This window comes from Osmerus mordax, chromosome 3 (genome assembly GCF_038355195.1).
Source record: "Osmerus mordax isolate fOsmMor3 chromosome 3, fOsmMor3.pri, whole genome shotgun sequence".
In the NCBI taxonomy this organism is placed as follows: Eukaryota; Metazoa; Chordata; class Actinopteri; order Osmeriformes; family Osmeridae; genus Osmerus; species Osmerus mordax.
The window spans coordinates 12,009,310-12,029,140 of record NC_090052.1 but is presented as its reverse complement, the minus strand read 5'-3'; the positions used below and the strand labels follow the sequence as shown (position 1 = coordinate 12,029,140).

Below are 19,831 nucleotides of genomic sequence, written 5' to 3'. Positions count from 1 at the left end.
ACGTGATTGATGACGTTCAATGCTTCAGACGTCACGAACTGGTTCAAAGTTGTGGCGCACTTCTAAACCTTAAAAGAGGGAAAGAAACCAGTGCTTGTCGTCTTAATAGGAGGCGAACACTACATTGGCAGAAGCGCAAACAGTCATTAGTAGAGTACATAGTTATTATTAGAAGACGATTAGAGAATTATCATTAGCAGACGAGAAGTAGGTTACATTAGCAGAATAGTATAGTTCATCAGCAGAAGAGAAGTAGGTTATATTAGCAGAAGAGCAGAAAGTAGAAGACGATATGGATGCTACCGGAGGAAGAAAGCGATCAAGAGTATGGGAACATTTTGATATGTTATCCCCCAAATGTGGCCAGGACGGAGGACCCTCTGGACTACTGGGTCACACGCAAGGCCCTTTACCCTCAGTTATTTAAAGTGGCCATGCAGTTTCTGTGCACACCAGCATCCTCAGTGCCTTGTGAGAGGATCTTCTCCAAGGCTGGAGAAATTGTGAGCCAGAGGAGAAGCCGCCTGAAACCCAGTACAGTCGAACAAATCCTGTTCCTGAATAAGAACTTATAAATGTTCTCAAATCAGACTGTTGCACAAACACATTCCCCCGAACCCCGTTATGGTACACTGCCTTTTCATATTGCAGAAGCACATCCCCACTGTCCCCACAAGTATTCCCCTGATTCACAATACATATCACAAATGTAAGGAAAGAGACAGCTATATAAGCAGAGTGGTCGTGTAGGCTACTACTCTGTATCAGCGGTCATTTAATACTTCCATACACTTAAGCATTCTACCGCCTTACTGTTTGCTGAACATTACAAAGTGTGGTGTAGACTAGTTGAACATCACAGTAAAACATATTTATTGTATGAAAATTACACAGTTCTCAAATACACATGTATGGTTTTAATGAATGAACACGAATATTAGACCACCACGTAGCCTTACAAAAATGAAGACATTGAATAATTAACAGGCGAAGTACCGTCAGAAACTACTGGTACATCTCATTCAGTTGAGATGGCTGCTATGATTTTAGCTGACCACTAGATGTCACTGTGCTCTCCAATTTCAATGCGCCAATAGTTCGGCTCTTTGGTTCGGCACAATCCGGAAGAAACCACCAAAGCTTCACAAGGCATCGTTTTCCCATCCCTATAAAATATACAATAAAATAAAATATAAGTTGCCATAATTTACAATATAAAACGTTGCTAATTGATAGTTTACCTGGTTAGAACAGTCTGTATAGAATCCTGGTCATCTGAAGACAAAAGTCGGTACATTCTGCAAAAGTCTGGGCAGAAAGTTTGTGGTCTCATGTTCTGCTATTTGCTTCCACCAGAATTCGAAATCACACACAACGTGTTCGTCTTCTTCTTTGTTTTTTTTAATGGCGGTTAGCAAACAAGGTATAGGTGCATCATCGCCACCTACTGGACTGGAGTGAGATACAGGATAAACCGCACAAGTTGTTCTTCTGTACAGACGTTAAAAACGGCTGTACACGTTAAAATGTGACGTCTGTACACGAACGAGAATTCAGACATTTTGGCACAGTTGGCGTTCCATACAGTTGGCCTTCCATACAATACAACGAAGAAACGCATGACGGACTAAACAACGGTTAACTAAGGTGGGCGTGGCTTACTTGAAAGGTGAATTGCATTTTTGATATCAAGAATTCGAATTGTTGATTTCAAGAATTGCTTTTAGATATAAATAATTCGAATTGTTGATATAAAAAATGCATTGATTAAATGTTAATACGGCTTGCCATAAGGTTGCAATCCTTGATGTGCTTATCGCTTGATGCATATAGCCCATAATCATTTGATCTGGCAAATAAGAGACACGGAATCTGCATAAAAATAGCAACTTGAAGAATATTTATCTTAAAAGAAGGCGGACGCATAAAGAGTAGGATCTTGGCATAGCGGAATTCAATTGGCTGCACATGCAGTCTATCACTAACCTTCAAAAGGCTTCTTATCTCGATTGGATGCAGGCGGAGAGGCAATGTTGTATTTGGGTCTTGCAAAAAGTTCAACACAACAGACGACGGGAAATGAGTCAGAAGTTTGAGACATGACTGCAAAAGAGCCCTGAACTAGGTAAGATTATTTCTGTGTACCCCATTACTTACCCACGAACCAACAACCCTTTTCTTAATTTATTCTTTAAGGAACTTATTTTTTCTTAGTCCGTTTTTGTCACGCATGTTTTTAGTTGTGGGCCATTGTCTCACTACAAAGAGCAAGTCGCCCAACCTTTGCAATAGAATAATTAACTATCCACAATTTCTCAGGATATATGTGGTCAAAGGACTATCTGAATGGGCAGAAATATGTTAAAACAATAAGAATTGATGTAGGGTGGTTACCTGATCAGATGTTGTGGATTACGGAATACATTTTAGAGCGAGCATGGACATGTCATGTTGCGAAAAGCTGTTGCTGTGGTCTTGTCACTTAAGTGATGATAGTAGTGTGGTCTCAAGTAGCTGAAAAGTTTTTGTCGTAACATTAGGGTTGGTTTGAAGTGTCAATTAGGCCAGTAAGGCTGTTTTTGTATGTGGCCGAATTTTTATGTGACTGGTCTGTCGATCGTTTTTTCATAGGTTAAATACCAAACACAGGACAATATATACTTTTATATTTACATTAGTACTTTAAATATAATTAAGTTACTAGGCGTACATAATATTTAAATTATATCATAAACAATCTTAACATATTATGAAATAATTATAAAGCCTATAGGCTGTAATCAATGAAAGAAATGGGAATTCCATTAGTGTTGCAAAGAGCTGTTGTTTTACAGAAAACTATGGATTGGTTTCAGTGACAGCATCTCAACAATAGACATCCCTCCTCACCCCCTCTGCTCTTCTCTCTGAACTGGATAACCCTCCCTCTCTGGGTTGAATCTTGGGTTGCTCTAGGATTATTAAAATCACAGTTCTTTGTGTGTGAGACAAGCATGGGTCTGGTCTGGAAAGTGGGACATTCAAACACAAACACACTCTCTCACTCGTACTCTCTCTCTCACTCTCTCTATATATATTTTCACAGACACATGTTAACATATGTGTATTTACAGTTAAAAGAACGCTTTGGCAGGAGGCCTGTTGTTTACATTTAGTCATTTAGCAGACACTCTTATCCAGAGCGATTGTTGCCTTGTGAATCTAGGTCAGTGCACCCTGAAAGCCAGCTTGCCCTATGTCATATGCCTCTATGCTAAACTACAGCTAGCTACCCTGCCTTATGTCATATGCCTCTATGCTAAACTACAGCCAACCACCATGCCCTATATCATATGCTTGTGTAATAAGATACTGCTAGCTGCAAACCTCCCCTAATTGTATTCAACTGTTCTAAAATACAGATAGATGCATAGCTGTATGTCTGCTAACTAACACATGATATTTCTAATTGACAAGAATGGAATTGATCAGATCTGACTGCTGCTTGAAGCACAGGAAAGGTTGATTTAATCAGTCCCTTTCTCAATGACATTTTTGAAACCTTAAATGGATTATATTCTCTTGGGTGGATAAAATATGGGATTACAGAGAGAAACGCAATTGTACAATTTCTCTTTTTCAAAATAGGGATATTTTGTGAAGATGACAGCTGTAACAGGTGTTTTATTAAAGCGCCATATTTTTGGTGTCTTAGGTGGTTTGATTAAGTTTCTGAGTATTTAAATATGTTAGATTATGTTTCAGATGGGTATTTTTTTTAGTTGCTCATCTGTGTTTTGTTAAACCAGCTACACTGTAAACATGTTTGTGTAAATTGTCAACTGTCCATTTTTTGTGGGGTGGACCATGTTTTTTTTTCCTTTTGCAGGCTGAAAGGAACACATTTAGGATGATCCCACTGGGTGCATGCAGGCAAAAGAAAATCAAGTTTTTTATTATTTAAATGCAAACATTTTGACAATATCGAGATATCCATTTTTTATATATATCGCCCAGCCCTTGTACAGACCTGGGCAATTTACGGCCCGCGTGAGGTAAATTACATTTACATTTAGTCATTTAGCAGACGCTGTTATCCAGAGCGACTTACAGTAAGTACAGGGACATTCCCCCCGAAGCAAGTAGGGTGAAGTGCCTTGCCCAAGGACACAACCTTGTGATTACCAGCCCGATTCCCTAACCGCTCAGCCACCTGACTCCCTATTATCCAGTTACTGAACATGGCAAAGTCCAGATCTGGGAATGTCTCAATTGGATGAGATGTTGTGCTGGTAAACGTAGGGTTGTAGGTTCAAAACCAGTCAAAGGCAATTATAATTTTTTTTGGACAGAACGGTTTCTAGTCTTCCGGTCAATCCTCCAGTTGTAAAACATAGCAATTAGATATTATTTGAGCCCATAACAACACTCCGATCATCTGTTTAGCGAGACTGTGTAAACCACTGCAAAACAAGACAGGTTTACCACAGTAGCTAGCTACTTGGAGTCTATGCATGGTGGTGTCAGATTCACAACCGAGTTAGCTTTAATGAAGTATATTGATTATTCAGGTGGATCCCTTGCCTGTTGCACAAATTCATTTCAGTAACCTAAGCCAGGACAAATCGCTACTAATGCTAGGCATGATTTGAAATTCCCTTCCATGACAAGTTATGGCACGCCAAACAACTTTTTTAAAGCACTATGAGTAAGCTATTCTTTACAGCAGCAACCCAGTCATCCAGTTGTCCCATTTTATGTCCCATATTCAAATAGGACTAAATTACAGCTGTTTGAACTTTAACCAAATCTGATAATGCTTGCCATTGAAGAAACGTCTTATTTTCTGATACAAAAACTGAACAATCAAATGTCTAAGTCTGCGAATGGCTTAGTAGGATGAGACGCAGTGCTGATGTGCGATGGGTGGTGCATTTTTTTTTAATTATTGGGTGTGCTCAAGCCTTCGGCGAGAGCACAACCTTTGTTCTCTCACATATATATATATTATTATTTTTTTTTTTTTTTTTTTTTGCCCCCCTAAAACTCAGTCAATATTTGGCCTACATAGACAACGTAGGTGTCAAAAGTTTCGTCTTGGTAGCGATTGAGTTGCTTCTATTGGAATTTACGTTCCGTTGCATGGTTTAAGCGTAAGTTAAGTTTTTGTGGCGAAAAGTGAAGCTAACGGTGGCTAATTTGCTAGCCACAGTCACTGACGTTACTAACGTCACTGCGTCACTAACGTCACGAAAACACGCGTGACTACCTTTGCCAGAACATTCGTTTAGCATCTGTTAACTTGGGGGATAGCTAGGCTAACTATAGCTTTACTGCAAGGCAGCTGCAGAAACGCCACAAGAAAAGAGGCCAGGGTGATAACTATTTACTCATTTTACTTTGTGATATGACACACAATTGTGATGTGTAATGTACAATATAAGCTGATATTATTAAGGAAGTACATCTACTTTCGGAAACAGTAGTCTACTATTTCACTGAAGTATTAGCATCATGACATTAGCCTGTGTTGCCCGGGCAACACATACTACAGTGGTCTATGATGTAGCGTTATCTGTTTTCAATCGTTAAAATAAACATTCCTCACATATACATTTTCGTTATATGATTTATTCTGACATTAGTAAACGATTTGTTGGTGAAATTACCATTACCTGTGGTTTCAAACCAGTGTAGCTCACTGCAACGCTGTAGCCTACCCGAGACACTAGTGTGAGTAGCTAACAAAAACTCCTCAGCTGTTCAAGTCAAATGGTGACAGAACATGTTCGGCACTCCCCTTACTCAAAAGTCTTTCAATAGTTGAAACAATCTGACTACTAACCTGAACTTCATTGCTACAGCCTAAACTTTGTCAATCTGTTCATGAAAATAATTAATTTCAGCCTAAACCGTACAACGGAACGTTAAATCCAATTCAACCAACGCAATCGCTACCAAGACTAACACAGCAGTAGTCTAGTACTGTACTGTAGTAGTAGAATTTACCGGGGCAGCTTCTCCACACGGCTATATCGCATTTTGCGTTGTTACTGACAATGATCGCTACCAGTGAGCTTTTTATGAATGAGCGATTTTCCACTAAATAAATGTCAAGCTTATTTACGTTTTTGGGGGCATATTTTCAGTTAGCAGATGGTACTGTTTGAATCGCGATTCTATCTTCTGCCGGTAAAGTCGTAGAATAATCTTCAAAGGGGGTTCTTTATTAATGAATGAATGCAATATGAGTAGGCTAAATGCCTGAAAATATCACGAGAAGGGACAACTTTAAAGGACGTTTAAGTCATAGAGATTAGGTCAATTTTTACACCGGTCTGCCAAATGTATTCGTTTTGATTCAGCCTGTCAGCTGCCTCTTGCAGGGGAAATGAGAAGACATCATATTTCATTCGACACTTCACTCGTATTTTGAGTTGTAAATGAGCAGCAAAAAAAAGATGCTTTTAAATCTATGTAATCTTTATAAATAATAAGTAGGCCCGATGCATTTTTATATAAAATATACAGACCCCTGTGTAACCGACGCAAGCAAGCACACCCTACAATTTCCCCAGAAATTGTATCCTCTCTAGTTATTACAGAAATTACAGTTTCAAGTCTTCTGGTTAATCCCAGTGTAACTATCTATTATGTCAATTTTACAACATTTTGCCATTTTTAAGGAGAAATCCTCCATTGATGCTTGCAGCTGTATTTAAGAATATTATATTTAATGGTAATCCTAGGTTATAAAAAATAAAGAACTAAAAGAAGCTGTCCCACCACCATTTGAAAACATAGTTATGCCCTTCGTATGTGTGTGTGCACACTCCTTGAGATATGTGTTAGGATAATTTCTTTATCAAGTAATGCACAGTCATCGGATTCAAAGAAAGTACAATAGTTAGGATTCCTCCGTAAGGAGGAAACCTATTGTTATTGTTAGTTTTATTAGGATTCCTCCGTAAGGAGGAAACCTATTGTTATTGTTAGTTTTATTAGGGGCCAAGCAGCGAAGCTGCGAGGCTCCTATTGTTATTGTTAGTATTATTAGGGGCCAAGCAGCGAAGCTGCGAGGCACCTATTGTTATTGTTAGTATTATTATTATTATTATACTTCTTAAGACTGGGTGTCTATGGCAGGCCCTAGAAGCGCTTGGTCGAAAGTTGTGAAATTTGGCACACTCATTGGGGACAGTCCCCTGGTCCAATTCACAAAGTTTCACGTCCCATGGCACGCTAGCGCCACCAATGGGTCAAAGTTGGAGTTGTGTTTACACACGCAACTTTTGAACCGTATGACCCATTTTCAAAAATGAGGTACCATTGGATTCCCTGGATCAAGACGAGTTCAATGCACACCATGGCGTCAATTTCCGGTTTATAGATTTTCCGCTATTTCCGGTTTTATCAAAAACCTTTGAAAGCCTACTCCTCCTAGGAATTTTGTCATATCTTCTTCAAAATGACCAGATATGATCTTCAGACCAAGCCTCACAAAAGTTATCGAAAATAATTTTGATCCTCACAACCGTTTTTCCGGTACAGCCAATCAAATTCTGCAGAAAAGCCGCCAAACAGGAAGTGAAACCATATCTCAGCAGTTCTTTGAGGCAGTGACACCAAAGTTGGTACGCCTACTCGGAACTTTATTCTAAGGATGTCCTCCAAGAATTGTGTCATGTGACTGAAAGGGGGCGTGGCCGGAAGCATAAACGTGTTTTGGCTAATAACTGTTGAAGTTTTTACCTTAATAAAGTAATTTCTTTGTCTGTTGATGTCTTGTGAGATATCAAGCCTGACTATTAATAACTTTTCATAAACTTTGAATTGACGTGGCCGCCATTTTGGATTTTATGGAAAAGTGTAAAAACCTTTTGCACGCCCCAATTTTTGTCCAATGTTTACCAAATTTGGCAAAGATGATCTTTAGACCCAGTTTCACAAAAGCAATCAGATGAATTTTCAATTTTCAAAAACGTTTGTTCGGTAGAGACGATCAAAAGCGGTGGCGAAGCCGCCAAACGAGGCGCAAGAGCATATCTCAGCAACCATTTACGCGATTGTCACCAAACTTGGGTTTCATCGTTCCCATGAGGAGCAGAGGAGGCCTGCAGTGTTATACCAGAAAAATAACTTTGAACTCTCAGTACTCTTGAACGCAAACATATATTTCAACCAAACTTGGTGTGTTGCACGAGTGCAACAGGTTGTTGTGACTTAATTGTTGCACAAGTGCTATGGAGGCCATGTCCTGCTCTGGACTGCTTGGCCCCTCCATTGCTGCTTGCAGCTATATTTATTATTATTCTTCTTCTTAAGACTGGGTGTCTATGGCAGGCCCTAGAAGCGCTTGGTCGAAAGTTGTGAAATTTGGCACACTCATTGGGGACAGTCCCCTGGTCCAATTCACAAAGTTTCCTCCGTAAGGAGGAAACCTATTGTTATTGTTAGTTCTAGTAGGATTCCTCCGTAAGGAGGAAACCTATTGTTATTGTTAGTTTTATTATTATTAGGATTCCTCCGTAAGGAGGAAACCTATTGTTATTGTTAGTTTTATTATTATTATTATTCTAGTTCCATGGGAGTCAATGGCAGCCCCTAGAACCCTTGGATAACTTTTTGTTAAATTCGGCACACTCATTAAGGACAGTTCCTTCTATACCTACACCAAGTTTCATGTATCCCATTAGACCACTCTAGCGCCACCAATGGGTCAAAGTTGGAATTGTGTTTACACACGCAACGTTTGAACTGTATGACCGATTTTCAAACATGAGTTACCATTGGATTCCCTGGATCAAGACAAGTTCAACGCACCCTTTGACGTCAATTTTCGGTTGTATAGATTTTCCGCCATTTCCGGTTTTATCAAAAACCTTTGAAAGCCTACTCCTCCTACAATTTTTGTCATATCTTCTTCAAAATGACCAGAGATCATCTTCAGACCAAGCCTCCCAAAAGTTATCCCATGGCGTTTTGATTTTCTAAATCAGCAAAAAAGTAACCAAACAGGAACTTGGGTCAAATCTCAGCAAATCTTTGACATATCAACATGTACCTTGGTATGTGACAAGGAAGACACTACAATATGTTACCATGTGCAAAGGCTATTTCATATTTCCAAAAATGGTTGATATAAAGCAAATCGAATTTATCGCTAACGCTAAAATAATGCTTTACACATCCACCGGTCAAAAACTGATACTTTGATTCAATCACAAGTTCATATGAAGACTCTTGAGAATGTTTAGTACACAAATCTGAGAAAGTTGACTGTAACATGAAAAGTCGATTTGTGGTGAATATTTGAAACATGCATGCTTGGCTAATTGCTAACGGAATTTCCAATGAAATGTCTCCCCTGCTCTTCAGCGCGCGCGTGCTCCACATTCTCACACACTCAGCCTTTCCCTTGACACACGCGCGGGCTTGGCGAGACGCATACACAACATTTCAGGCAATTGTGGGCTGACCAAGCCCCCACTCATTCCTTGGCTTGAAGTGAAGGCCCTTGTGGATCTTGATGGTAACGCATTTTAGAAAAAGTTCTCAAAATCCTGAAACATTGATAGTATAGGCCAGGAGTAACTACCACACCACAAATGACGCACCATTATCCATAGGTGGCGCTACGGCCAAGCCCCAATTGTCCATTTACAAAGTGATGCCATTCGCATCCCATTTGTCCCAAAATTCTGAAATTCATCAGATATGCCTTATTTCTCATGATGAACAAAAAAGCCTCAATAACATATAACAGCCGCCATATTGGATTTTTTTGTACAATAAACATTTAGGAAACACGTTTTTTCGCTACTTCTCCTACAATTTTTGTCCAATCTTCCCCAGAATTGCCAGGTATCATCGTCAGATCAACCCTCACTGAAATCTTCAACAGATTTTTGAATTTCAAAACCGTTTGTCCGGTACAGCCAATCAAAATTGTCAACAAAGCAACCAAACAGGAAGTTGGATCAAATCTCAGCAAATCTTTGAAATATCAACACCAAACTTGGTGTGTCACGTGAAAGACACTACGTCATGTTCCCATGTGAGACGGCAAATTAATATCTTCAAAAATGATTGAAATAAAGGACATCTAATTTATTTCTAACGCTAAAATAATGCTTTACACATACAACAGTCAAAAAACTCTGATTCAATCACAAGTTCATGAAGACTCTTGAGAATGTTTAGTACACAAATCTCAGAAAAAGTTGACTGTAAGATGAAAAGTTGAATTTAGGTGAATATTTGAAAAATGCATGCTTGGCTAATTGTTAAGGAAATTTCCAATGAAACGTCTCCCATGCTCCTCAGCGCGCGCGCTCCACATTCTCACACACTCAGCCTTTCCCTGACACACGCGCAAGCTTGGCGAGACGCATACACAACATTTCAGGCAATTGTGGGCTGACCAAGCCCCACTCATTGCTTGGTCTTTAGCAAAGGCCCATGTGGATCTTGATGGTATTGCATTTCCGATTTTGTATGCAATGGTAAAAAGTTCTAAAAATCCTGAAACATTGATAGTATAGGCCAAGAGTAACTACCACACCACAAATGGCCCAATATCACCCATAAGTGACGCTAGAGGCCACGCCCTGATACACAAAGATACAAGGCTTTCTGGAATGGGTAGGCTCACCAAGCCCCCTCCCTTCACTCCTTGGCTTGAAATAAAAGCCCTTGTGGATCTTGATGGTATTGCATTTCAGATTTGGTATCCCATTGGTAAGTCTGCAGCATGGAATTTTACAGTGACAATTTGTAAAGAATATACATTTTTCAGTGGTTTGCAATGTTTGGAGGAATACGCCATTGCTGCTTGCAGTTATATTTTATTTTGTTATTTTATTTTCTTGCCGGCAAGAAACAAAATCTTATCGCAATAGAAAGTTTGTCCGCTAGCATGTTGTGCTAGCTACCTATTGAAACAGAACTGCTCTTTACAGTCATTGGTTAAAACAAAGGCATGCAAATGTCCCATGGCTCTTCTTTCATTGGCTCTCTTGCATAGACCTGGTATGTGTGCGTGCGTGTTTGCATCATCAACCCTAGTTGAATCTCTGGTTCTGGTGTCGTAAAAGCTCAACCCCCCAAACATTCTTTCAGCCTTCGTCTGTAACAAATGCTCACCGTTCCCCCAGGTCAAGATAAGGGCCCGGTATGTCTACATAAGCCGAGAGTTAATTCAGGGGTAGCCATTCCTTGCACACAAAGCTAAACACAGTATCATTCTTATACAGGATAAAGACTTACATCTTTAACTTTTCTGACAATATGCATGTAGAAAATCGAAATAATTCAGGATTTAAGTGATTTCATTTTTCACTGTGTGGAACATGGAATATGTTTTGTGTACATATTTGCTCAATATGACTGTGAGAGCAGGATGGAGAATCACAAAGAGGGCTGTGTGAGAGAAATGTGATTCGTCAACCGAAAACGAAACATAAAGCAGGCTGTGTGTGTGTCAGTAGGCAGGAGGATGTCTATTGAAGCTGAAGTGTTGCTGCAGGAGGCAAAGGAAAGCATTGAGGCGGCCCAGAACTACAGAAGTGAGCTCCAGCAACGCCTGCATGGGCTCAGCCAGGCACGCAAACAGGTACTGAGGCCCATCTGCTGCTATACAGATCTGCATATTAATGTAGACCGCACAGACACATGCATTGGAGACAACTTCGGTATTGTCATTTCCTCTCTGGCTCCCTGGCTGTCCATGTCTGCCCTTACCCCCCTCCAGCAGACCGTAAACAATGCTGTTTTTCCTCTTATGTGATTCCAAACCAGAGACGGATAGATAGAGAGGATGAAAGGAAAGAATAGTCTGTTTCCAATATTCAAACAAACCTGGTGTACAACTACGTGTAAACTAGAACAATTGCATGTAGCCGAGTCCTCTCCTCTTTGGCTCTCTTCTTTCCCAGCTGTTTATGCCTAATGTTTGGCCTTTTCCCATAATCCCTTACTCCCTCGGGTGTGAGTCACTAGAGGACCGTAATCGGAGATGAACCGTGGAAGCTAGTCAGCTAGATCACACACAAAAGTCATCCTCACTTTTTACAATCACATAATGCATTGTGTCAGACTGTTTTAATGTTTTGCAAGGCTATTCTTTGTCAGCTCAAAATATTGATGATTCTTATCTGGACTAAACTGGACACACAAACACGGTGTCTTTTGTCTTTAAAGTGCCTGAATGTTTTTCCCTCCTGATCTATGCTCTGTTTATCAGTTGCTGTTCCTCCTTCCGTTTCCTGTTCTACATCTGTCAGCTTCTCGCTCTCCCCCACCCTCTCTCTTTCTCACCCGTCTCACGCTTTATTAATAAGAGACTGTCAATTTCTCTCAGGGGTTCTGTGATATATGACAAAAAACAAGTAATTCTATTTTATAAAGCGATTCTGCTTGTATGTGTGTCAGTGGCATAGAGGTGAGTTTGGTTGGTCTATTATGAGGAACTGAGACCCGAAGACTGCAGCAAACCACTGAACTTCCTGTCTCTATGGGTGCCAGTTACACACACACACACACACACACTTATTTCTCAAGCAGAAGTGTACCTTCTCAGTCCTCCCCCACAGAATGTGACATACACTGGAAAACATGGCACAAAAAATATTAAATAGCTTTTTCCTGCAATAAGTGATTGTTAAGATTTTTATTTAGTAAGTGTAGGCTGTACATGGATGTTAGAACCAAAATCCAGACTAAACTACAATAACGCAGACAAGACGAGGACTGTCCATTGTTTCTTAAACTTTTTTTAAGGATGATTAAAAAAGATTGACGATTCCAAAATATTGTTAATGTACTTAAACAACCCGAAAAAAAGACATCCCTGCTCAATTAATGCTAATAATTTGTTTCAACAGGAAAAATTACCACCACATCAAGAGGTCTATGATAGTCCAAATGTGTTTATGCACCAACAAGCATAAATTATAAGTTTAAATGGAAATATCCCCCCTCCTTCCCCCCAGGTGCGGGGTAGCTCCAGCCAAGCCCGCGAGGCCCTGAAGCGCCACTTCTCCGAGCTGCAAATGGCAGCGGCACGCCTGCTTGCCGAGCGCCTGGCCTCCCTCCTTGCTGAGGTGGACGCCATCGAGCATGACAGTGTGCAGCCGCTGGACGACTGCCAGAAGCTGATTGAGCAGGGAGTTGGCGCTGCTGACGAGCTGCTCCGCGAGGGTGGGTGTGAGTGTGGCACGTGCACACTGGGGTGTGAAAAAGTGGATGTAATGTTACACATTTCTAGCGTTGGCTCTCGATCATTATCCATTTACCTGACTGTGAACAGAAGGTTTATTGTGGATTAATCTAAACTAAATAAGATCTCCTCTAGACATTGTGGAAGAAATTGGGATTTCCTGTGTCCTTACATTATTCACTAATCAATAGAACTAGTCATTGGATACTAGTTAGTACGTTCTCATGTAAGCTTGCTATTAATAAGAGTATATTGTGTCTGTGTCAGGTTAATAGATATTCGGGGTCAGGAGAAAGTACTGGCTAAACGTCCCTTGTCATGACTACAAGGAGAGCTCCAACTATGAACTCTCTAGTCTGAGAGTTGTCATGTGTTGGGAGCAGTGAATCTCTTTCTCTGTTGTAACATCATTCCTGCCTGACTGTCACTATCTATGTTTACATTTTTGTGCCCTATAAAAGATGGTCCTCCGGCTTTCCCAACGGAGAGAGACATGATTGAGACCTAAGCCTGGTGTTGTGTTGTCATTTATTGTCAGAGGTCTGGTTTTATCTCCCAATCTGCAGATTGATAAATACGTATTAAAATCCAGAACTCAACTGAACTTAGTCACTCCGTTTATGAAGAGACGGACAAAACACTTTCTTCATCAATGTCCAACCCCACAATGCATTTTAGAATTCTGATTGGTTGTTCTGTTGATAATCATTTTCCCGGTGAATGACACCATGGTTGTCACTGACATTTTCACACATGCTTTGTAGTGTGTATTTGTGTGAGACCATTTGTTAGTTGATCTGTACTGTGTTTTATTGTTGTCATGCTTGACCCTGACTTTATGAATTTTGTTTTATCTTATCACACTCTTATCAACTCTTATCAAACATAAGGGTGATAACAATCTCTTATGCCAAGTAATTTATTTACATTTGATTAGATTGTAATTCGGTGCAGGGGAGAATCTCTTTTTTTTCTCTCATTCCTTTTCTCTCTCAATTTAATATGATGTGGTCTAATCTCCAGGCGAGGTAGCTATCCGCTGTGGGCTGGCTGAGAAGGAAGACAAGCTTGGAAGCTTCACCAAGAAAGCTCTACAGATCCAACTAGACAGGTAACGGAGAGGGGTATGGGGGGTGGAGAGAGAAAGACTGGGGGGGGGGATTTTAAATCTAGTTTGTTACTAGGATAAATTGCATACATTTAGTGACTTAATTTAAAGGCAGGATAGGCAACTTTTTTTTCGAATCTTAACAATTTAACTTGAGTTTGAAATGATTCAAAAATATCCCACCCCTCCCTTCAAAGCCACTCTCCCCAAACACATAAATGCGCTGCCTGACTACTGCCGGTAGACAGACAGACAGACAGACAGACAAGTAGCCTGTCTAATCATTGCATTTGTTCTGAATGCCGTCCAATCATTAGTGCCGGTCCGACCTTAATGATGACGTCTGGTCACCCTATCTAATTAGATCCAGTTATACTGGCAAAAATGTAGGCCTAATGTTTTTCATTTATTGTCAGAACACAGTCCAAGTATTGCAAAAATGAGAGCGACGTATAATTGATTGGAAATTCTAGGCTATAGGGCTTACTTGATTTTAGCCTGTTGATGTTAGCCTATTCAATTGAATAACTTTCGGAATGACAAGATACAATGGGTAATATGTCCGAAATAATATCAAACTGGTTGAGAATGTGTATTTTGGTTTTATGTAGGCAGTTGTATTACTGTAACATTGGGACTCCAGTTTCAATTGGAGATGACGGGTTACGTAAGGGCAGTAGCGCATGTAAAACAAAATTTGCATTTGATAAATCAAGTAAGCGGCCTATCTACTACAACTAGCCTGACAGATAATTTAGAATAGCCTAAGTTTTGTTCTCTTTACATCTACGGACTAAATAGAATAAATAGTCTAATCTTGGATAGGCTACTGCATTGAGCACAGGATCTCTTTTTTTTGTTTTTTGAGCTGGTAACCCGTGATTGCATCTTCCAGGCTGTTTGAAAGATGCAATCTCATCCCCCCTAATGATCGATCGCGTAGTGAATCAATGCATTTGGTCTCAATGGTTCCTTTTATCCAACATTCCAAGCATTCCATTCTGATAGGCTACTTAAAGCTCAATAATACATTTCATTTAGCTTATTGTATGCCTTTGTTAATTGCATTAGTTAAATCGTGGTAGACTACTTATGCAGTTTCGACATCAGTAAACAAGATTAGTACAAGATTCACTGTTACTGAAAGTATATACACAGGGCCGACCGGGCAGCCGGACCGGGCAGCCGGACCGGGCAGCCGGACCGGGCAGCCGGACCGGGCAGCCGGACCGGGCAGCCGGACCGGGCAGCCGGACCGGGCAGCCGGACCGGGCAGGCAGAGAGGGGCCGCATTTCCGCAAAAAAGCAGCTGATTATCGGTTGTAAAGGCGAATTCGCTTCTAAATGACGAAACAGAAAGTCCCCGTTTTCCTTACTACGCTTAGTTTGATTTCATTGGGACTGCCTTTTGCATTAGTTCAATCGCGGTAGCCTACTACAGGACACCTGCAAAATATTAACACTGCAGAGTGTCCGGTTCTACAGTTGAGCATGGGCAACTAAATACATTCTAATTTGCACACACACACAGATTTCTGTCATTATTAGAGAGATGACTATTGTAAGAAATATTATGAAGTGAAAATATCTTTCTGCCCCCCTTACAAAAAAGAAATATACTTCAAGTTTATTTAAGTATACTTAGTATAAAAAGTATACTATTATCATGGTACTTAAAGTATACTAGCAGTGTACTTATTTATATACTATTTTTGTACTAAGTAAACTGAATTGGCCCACCTTTTAGGTAATTTAGTACACTTTAAAGTACACTTATAGTGTATTTGAGGTTTACTTTTGAATACTGTAAAGGAGCCTGTGTAGTGCACTTTCAGTTCATGAAGTATACTTCCTAAAGTACCTCAAAGTATACTTTGCAATACTTTCAAGTGCACTTTCAATTAATTTAAGTACTTCAAGAAGTAAACTTAATAAATATAAATTTACTATGATTTACTATTATATTTAAATGTTTAGGGGCCCCTCAAACACCGCTGATCTTGCATCACTTGGCGAAAACGGGGGCCCTCACCAAGTGACACTGCAGATTATTAGCTGAAAGAAGCTATTTACTGCGTATGCACAAACGTTGTAGTAATCCATCTTTTCTTATGAAACATACGTCATTTATCTCCTGATTACAATGGTAATCCAGCACAACAATGACAATTACCACGCAACAAAACACAACATTCTAAGCAGACACATTTAAGGAACGAAATTCTTGAAGTTACATTTGTATTTCAAACAAACGGCAAACTTATCAGCAAATTTTAACACTATTTACCGCCTTGCATCATGGGAATTGACCAGCCAATGAGCCACGCTATCTTCATTTTTTCACGTCGTTATTTCGTTCTTCAGTCAGTTTGACAGTATAACTTTTAAATGCATAATGCAACCCTTCTGTCTGCTTCTTTCTCAAGTAGCTTTTTCGTTTTTTCCATTAATACTCCAATTGATAATTATTAGTATAAGAGTATAGGGCTTCAAAATGTTTTGGCAGTAATTAAGGTTACAGCTTCAGTACCAAAAAAGCTTCAATGTGCAATGCATAATAGATTTTCCTAGACATGAATAATTAGAATGAGATGGATCTAAAAAATGTAACCTGTAATGTACTTATAAATTATTTTGACTGTTTTTGCTGTATAATAATAGAACACGTACATCCTACTCCAGAAGAAATGTATACCATTTTCCGTTTCTAAGTATACTTCTTAAAAGTATATCAAAAGTGAACTAAAAGTGTACTATCCATATTTTAGTAAACTTATAGTATACTTTAATATACTTATTTTTTGTAAGGGCCTGGCAGCCAAATGTACTTGTTTTCAAGCAAGTTCATAACTAATATTTTTGCACTTAAATCTGAAAGGGCATTTTTGCAGTGCATGGGCGTACGGCTCATTTGAAATATTCACCAAATGTGTGTGCGTGCGGCCTGCACGGTGGCAGCCTCCCGGAGGTGCCTGCCCTGGTGGATGTGCCATGTGTTTCAGCCCAGCTGGACGATTCACTTCTGTACGCGGTGAGGGAGCGCGTGGCCAAGCACGGCTCTGTATCTTCGCACCCCCCGGTCCAGATAGAGGAGCTGCAGGAAAGGCCTGGGAGTGTGCTGGTGCGCTGGTGCAAGGTAGGAATGGCAAAGCACAACACACACACATAACGACCTGGGGCCTGTACTACGAATCAAGATTTGGCGTTAACGAGGTAACTTCAGGTTCAACCCAGGGTTTTCTGTATCACGACAGTGAATCACTTGTTACCGGGGTGAATCGCCATGCTAACTCATACTGAACACCTAACCTAATCGAGAGCAGGTTAAGTTTGAGATCAGAGATCAACCGGTAAAGCACCGCCCACTGACCCATTCATTCTTGATGATAATGGCGTCACCGTTCTTAGAAGATCCTATGGCGCTTGGTGCGCAGATAGTGAGAGGTGCGCTCAGAAGAGCCAGAACATTTCGAGACCCTTTGACATTCCCTGATGAATATCTTTATGAAAGATATAGATTCTCAGCTGAGGGAATTGCGTATCTTTGCCAGCTTCTTGAGCCGTATGTTGCCAATGCGACTCATCGTGTGTGTGCTCACAGTCCTACAGACTATGCATAGCGTTGTGTTATTTCCCTACAGGTACTTTTATGTAGTGTCATGTTTTACATTTACATTTAGTCATTTAGCAGACGCTCTTATCCAAAGCGACTTACAGTAAGTACAGGGACATTCCCCCCGAGGCAAGTAGGGTGAAGTGCCTTGTCCAAGGACACAACGTCATTCGACACGGCCAGGAATCGAACTGGCAACCTTCAGATTACTAGCCCGATTCCCTAACCGCTCAGCCACCTGACTCCCTAATGTTGATATGTTATCCCTATTCACTGGGGTGTCTCCCCTTAACCCCTTCTGTTGTCCTTGGGTTGCTTTTACCCATTTTCTAATAATTTTCATATCAGAAATGTGGGTTTCCTTCAACCAAAACATTTCAAACCAAAAAGAACAACGTGTATGGTACCGTACAATGCTCTTCACAAGTTAAATAAATGATCATTTCCCTACTTTCATTGAATTTGGATGTTTCATTCACTTTTATAGCATTTTTCAAAAACAATAAATAGGACATTGAAAAAAATTGTGAAAACCCCCACAAAAGACTCAAAGGCACAACCAAAAATTATTTGGGACAAGCCACAAAAAGGTATACAAAGACCAAAACGTAGAAAAAAGTTGAACAAATACATCCTCATGTGTTCTCTCTTTCCTAGGAACGCAGAAAAAGAATGTTAGAATCAGAATGGGATTTATTCGCCATGAAAGTTTGCACAGTCAACGAATTTGCTTTGGCAGGAAGGTGCATACAATAAACATAGGGACCAAAAATTTAAATATGTGGACTATCTATACCAAGGGGACATAAACTAGCAGTACTAAGTGGAATTAGAATAAAATAAAATATAAGTTGCCATAATTTACAATATAAAAATACAAATATTACAAAAAATACAAATGTACAAGATACAATTTTGTAATGCAGTGCAAAAAGCAGTGTGTTTTAAGCAGGAAGTCATTAGAGTCAGTGTGGTCCCTTGGCCTTGTTGAAGAGGCCAACAGCGGAAGGGAAGAAACTGTTTTGGGGGCGTGAGGTATTGGTCCTGATGGACCGCAGCCTTCTGCCGGAGGGGAGTGACTGAAACAGGGAGTGTCCAGGGTGGGAGGAGTCGGCCATAATATTCCTCGCTCGCCTCAGGGTCCTCGAGGTGTGCAGGTCCTCGAGGGTAGGCAGATTGCAGCCAATCACCTTCTCAGCAGTGCGGATGATACGCTGCAGCCTGCTCTTGTCCTTGGCAGTGGCAGCAGTGTACAAGACGGTGATGGAGGAGGTGAGGATGGACTCAATGATGGCTGAGTAGAAGTGCACCATCATTGTCTTTGGCAGGTTGAACTTCTTCAGCTGCCGAAGGAAGTACATCCTCGGTTGTGCTTTCTTGATGAGGGAGCTGATGTTCAGTTCCCACTTGAGGTCCTGGGAGAGGATAGTGCCCAGGAAGCGGAAGGACTCCACAGTGTTGACTGGGGAGTCACACAGGGTGATGGGGGTGAGTGGGGCTGTGTTCTTCCTGAAGTCCACAACCATCTCCACTGTCTTAAGAGCATTGAGCTCTAAGTTGTTCTGGCTGCACCAGGTCACCAGGTTGGCCGCTTCCCACCTATAATCAGACTCGTCTCCACCAGAGATGAGCCCAATAAGGGTGGTGTCGTCCGCAAACTTCAGGAGTTTGACGGACGGATGACTGGAGGTGCAGCTGTTGGTGTACAGGGAGAAGAGCAGAGGAGAAAGGACGCAGCCCTGAGGTGAACCGGTGCTGATGGACCGGGAGTCAGAGACTTGTGTTTCCAGCTTAACGCACTGCTTCCTGTCAGACAGGAAGTCTGTGATCCACCTGCAGGTGGAATCAGGCACGTTCAGCTGGGAGAGCTTGTACTGAAGTAATAGTGTAACTATTATATATAACTTAGTGT

At 40.7% G+C, this 19,831-nt stretch overlaps 1 protein-coding gene and 1 long non-coding RNA gene across 3 annotated transcripts in view; one reads left to right on the top strand and one right to left on the bottom strand.

Annotated features, from left to right (window-relative positions):
* Window positions 1-856: 856 nt before the first annotated feature.
* On the bottom strand, window positions 857-1,448 carry LOC136940759 (uncharacterized). Its single transcript, XR_010876400.1, has 2 exons — window positions 1,242-1,448; window positions 857-1,166 (listed from the first exon to the last, which is right to left on the bottom strand). It is a non-coding gene; the product is annotated as an uncharacterized lncRNA (long non-coding RNA).
* A 616-nt stretch (window positions 1,449-2,064) lies between these two features.
* crlf3 (cytokine receptor-like factor 3) overlaps window positions 2,065-19,831 on the top strand; it is a 32,944-nt gene continuing 15,177 nt past the window's right edge. Inside the window, exons 1-5 of one of the 2 annotated variants that reach the window (XM_067233046.1) lie at window positions 2,065-2,125; window positions 11,469-11,593; window positions 12,972-13,179; window positions 14,222-14,309; window positions 17,265-17,442. In XM_067233046.1, coding sequence (XP_067089147.1) covers window positions 11,477-11,593; window positions 12,972-13,179; window positions 14,222-14,309; window positions 17,265-17,442 — 591 coding nt within the window. In that variant the 5' untranslated portion in view covers window positions 2,065-2,125; window positions 11,469-11,476. Of the gene's footprint in view, window positions 2,126-11,465; window positions 11,594-12,971; window positions 13,180-14,221; window positions 14,310-17,264; window positions 17,443-19,831 lie in introns of both variants that reach the window. The other variant, XM_067233047.1, reaches the window with a different exon arrangement.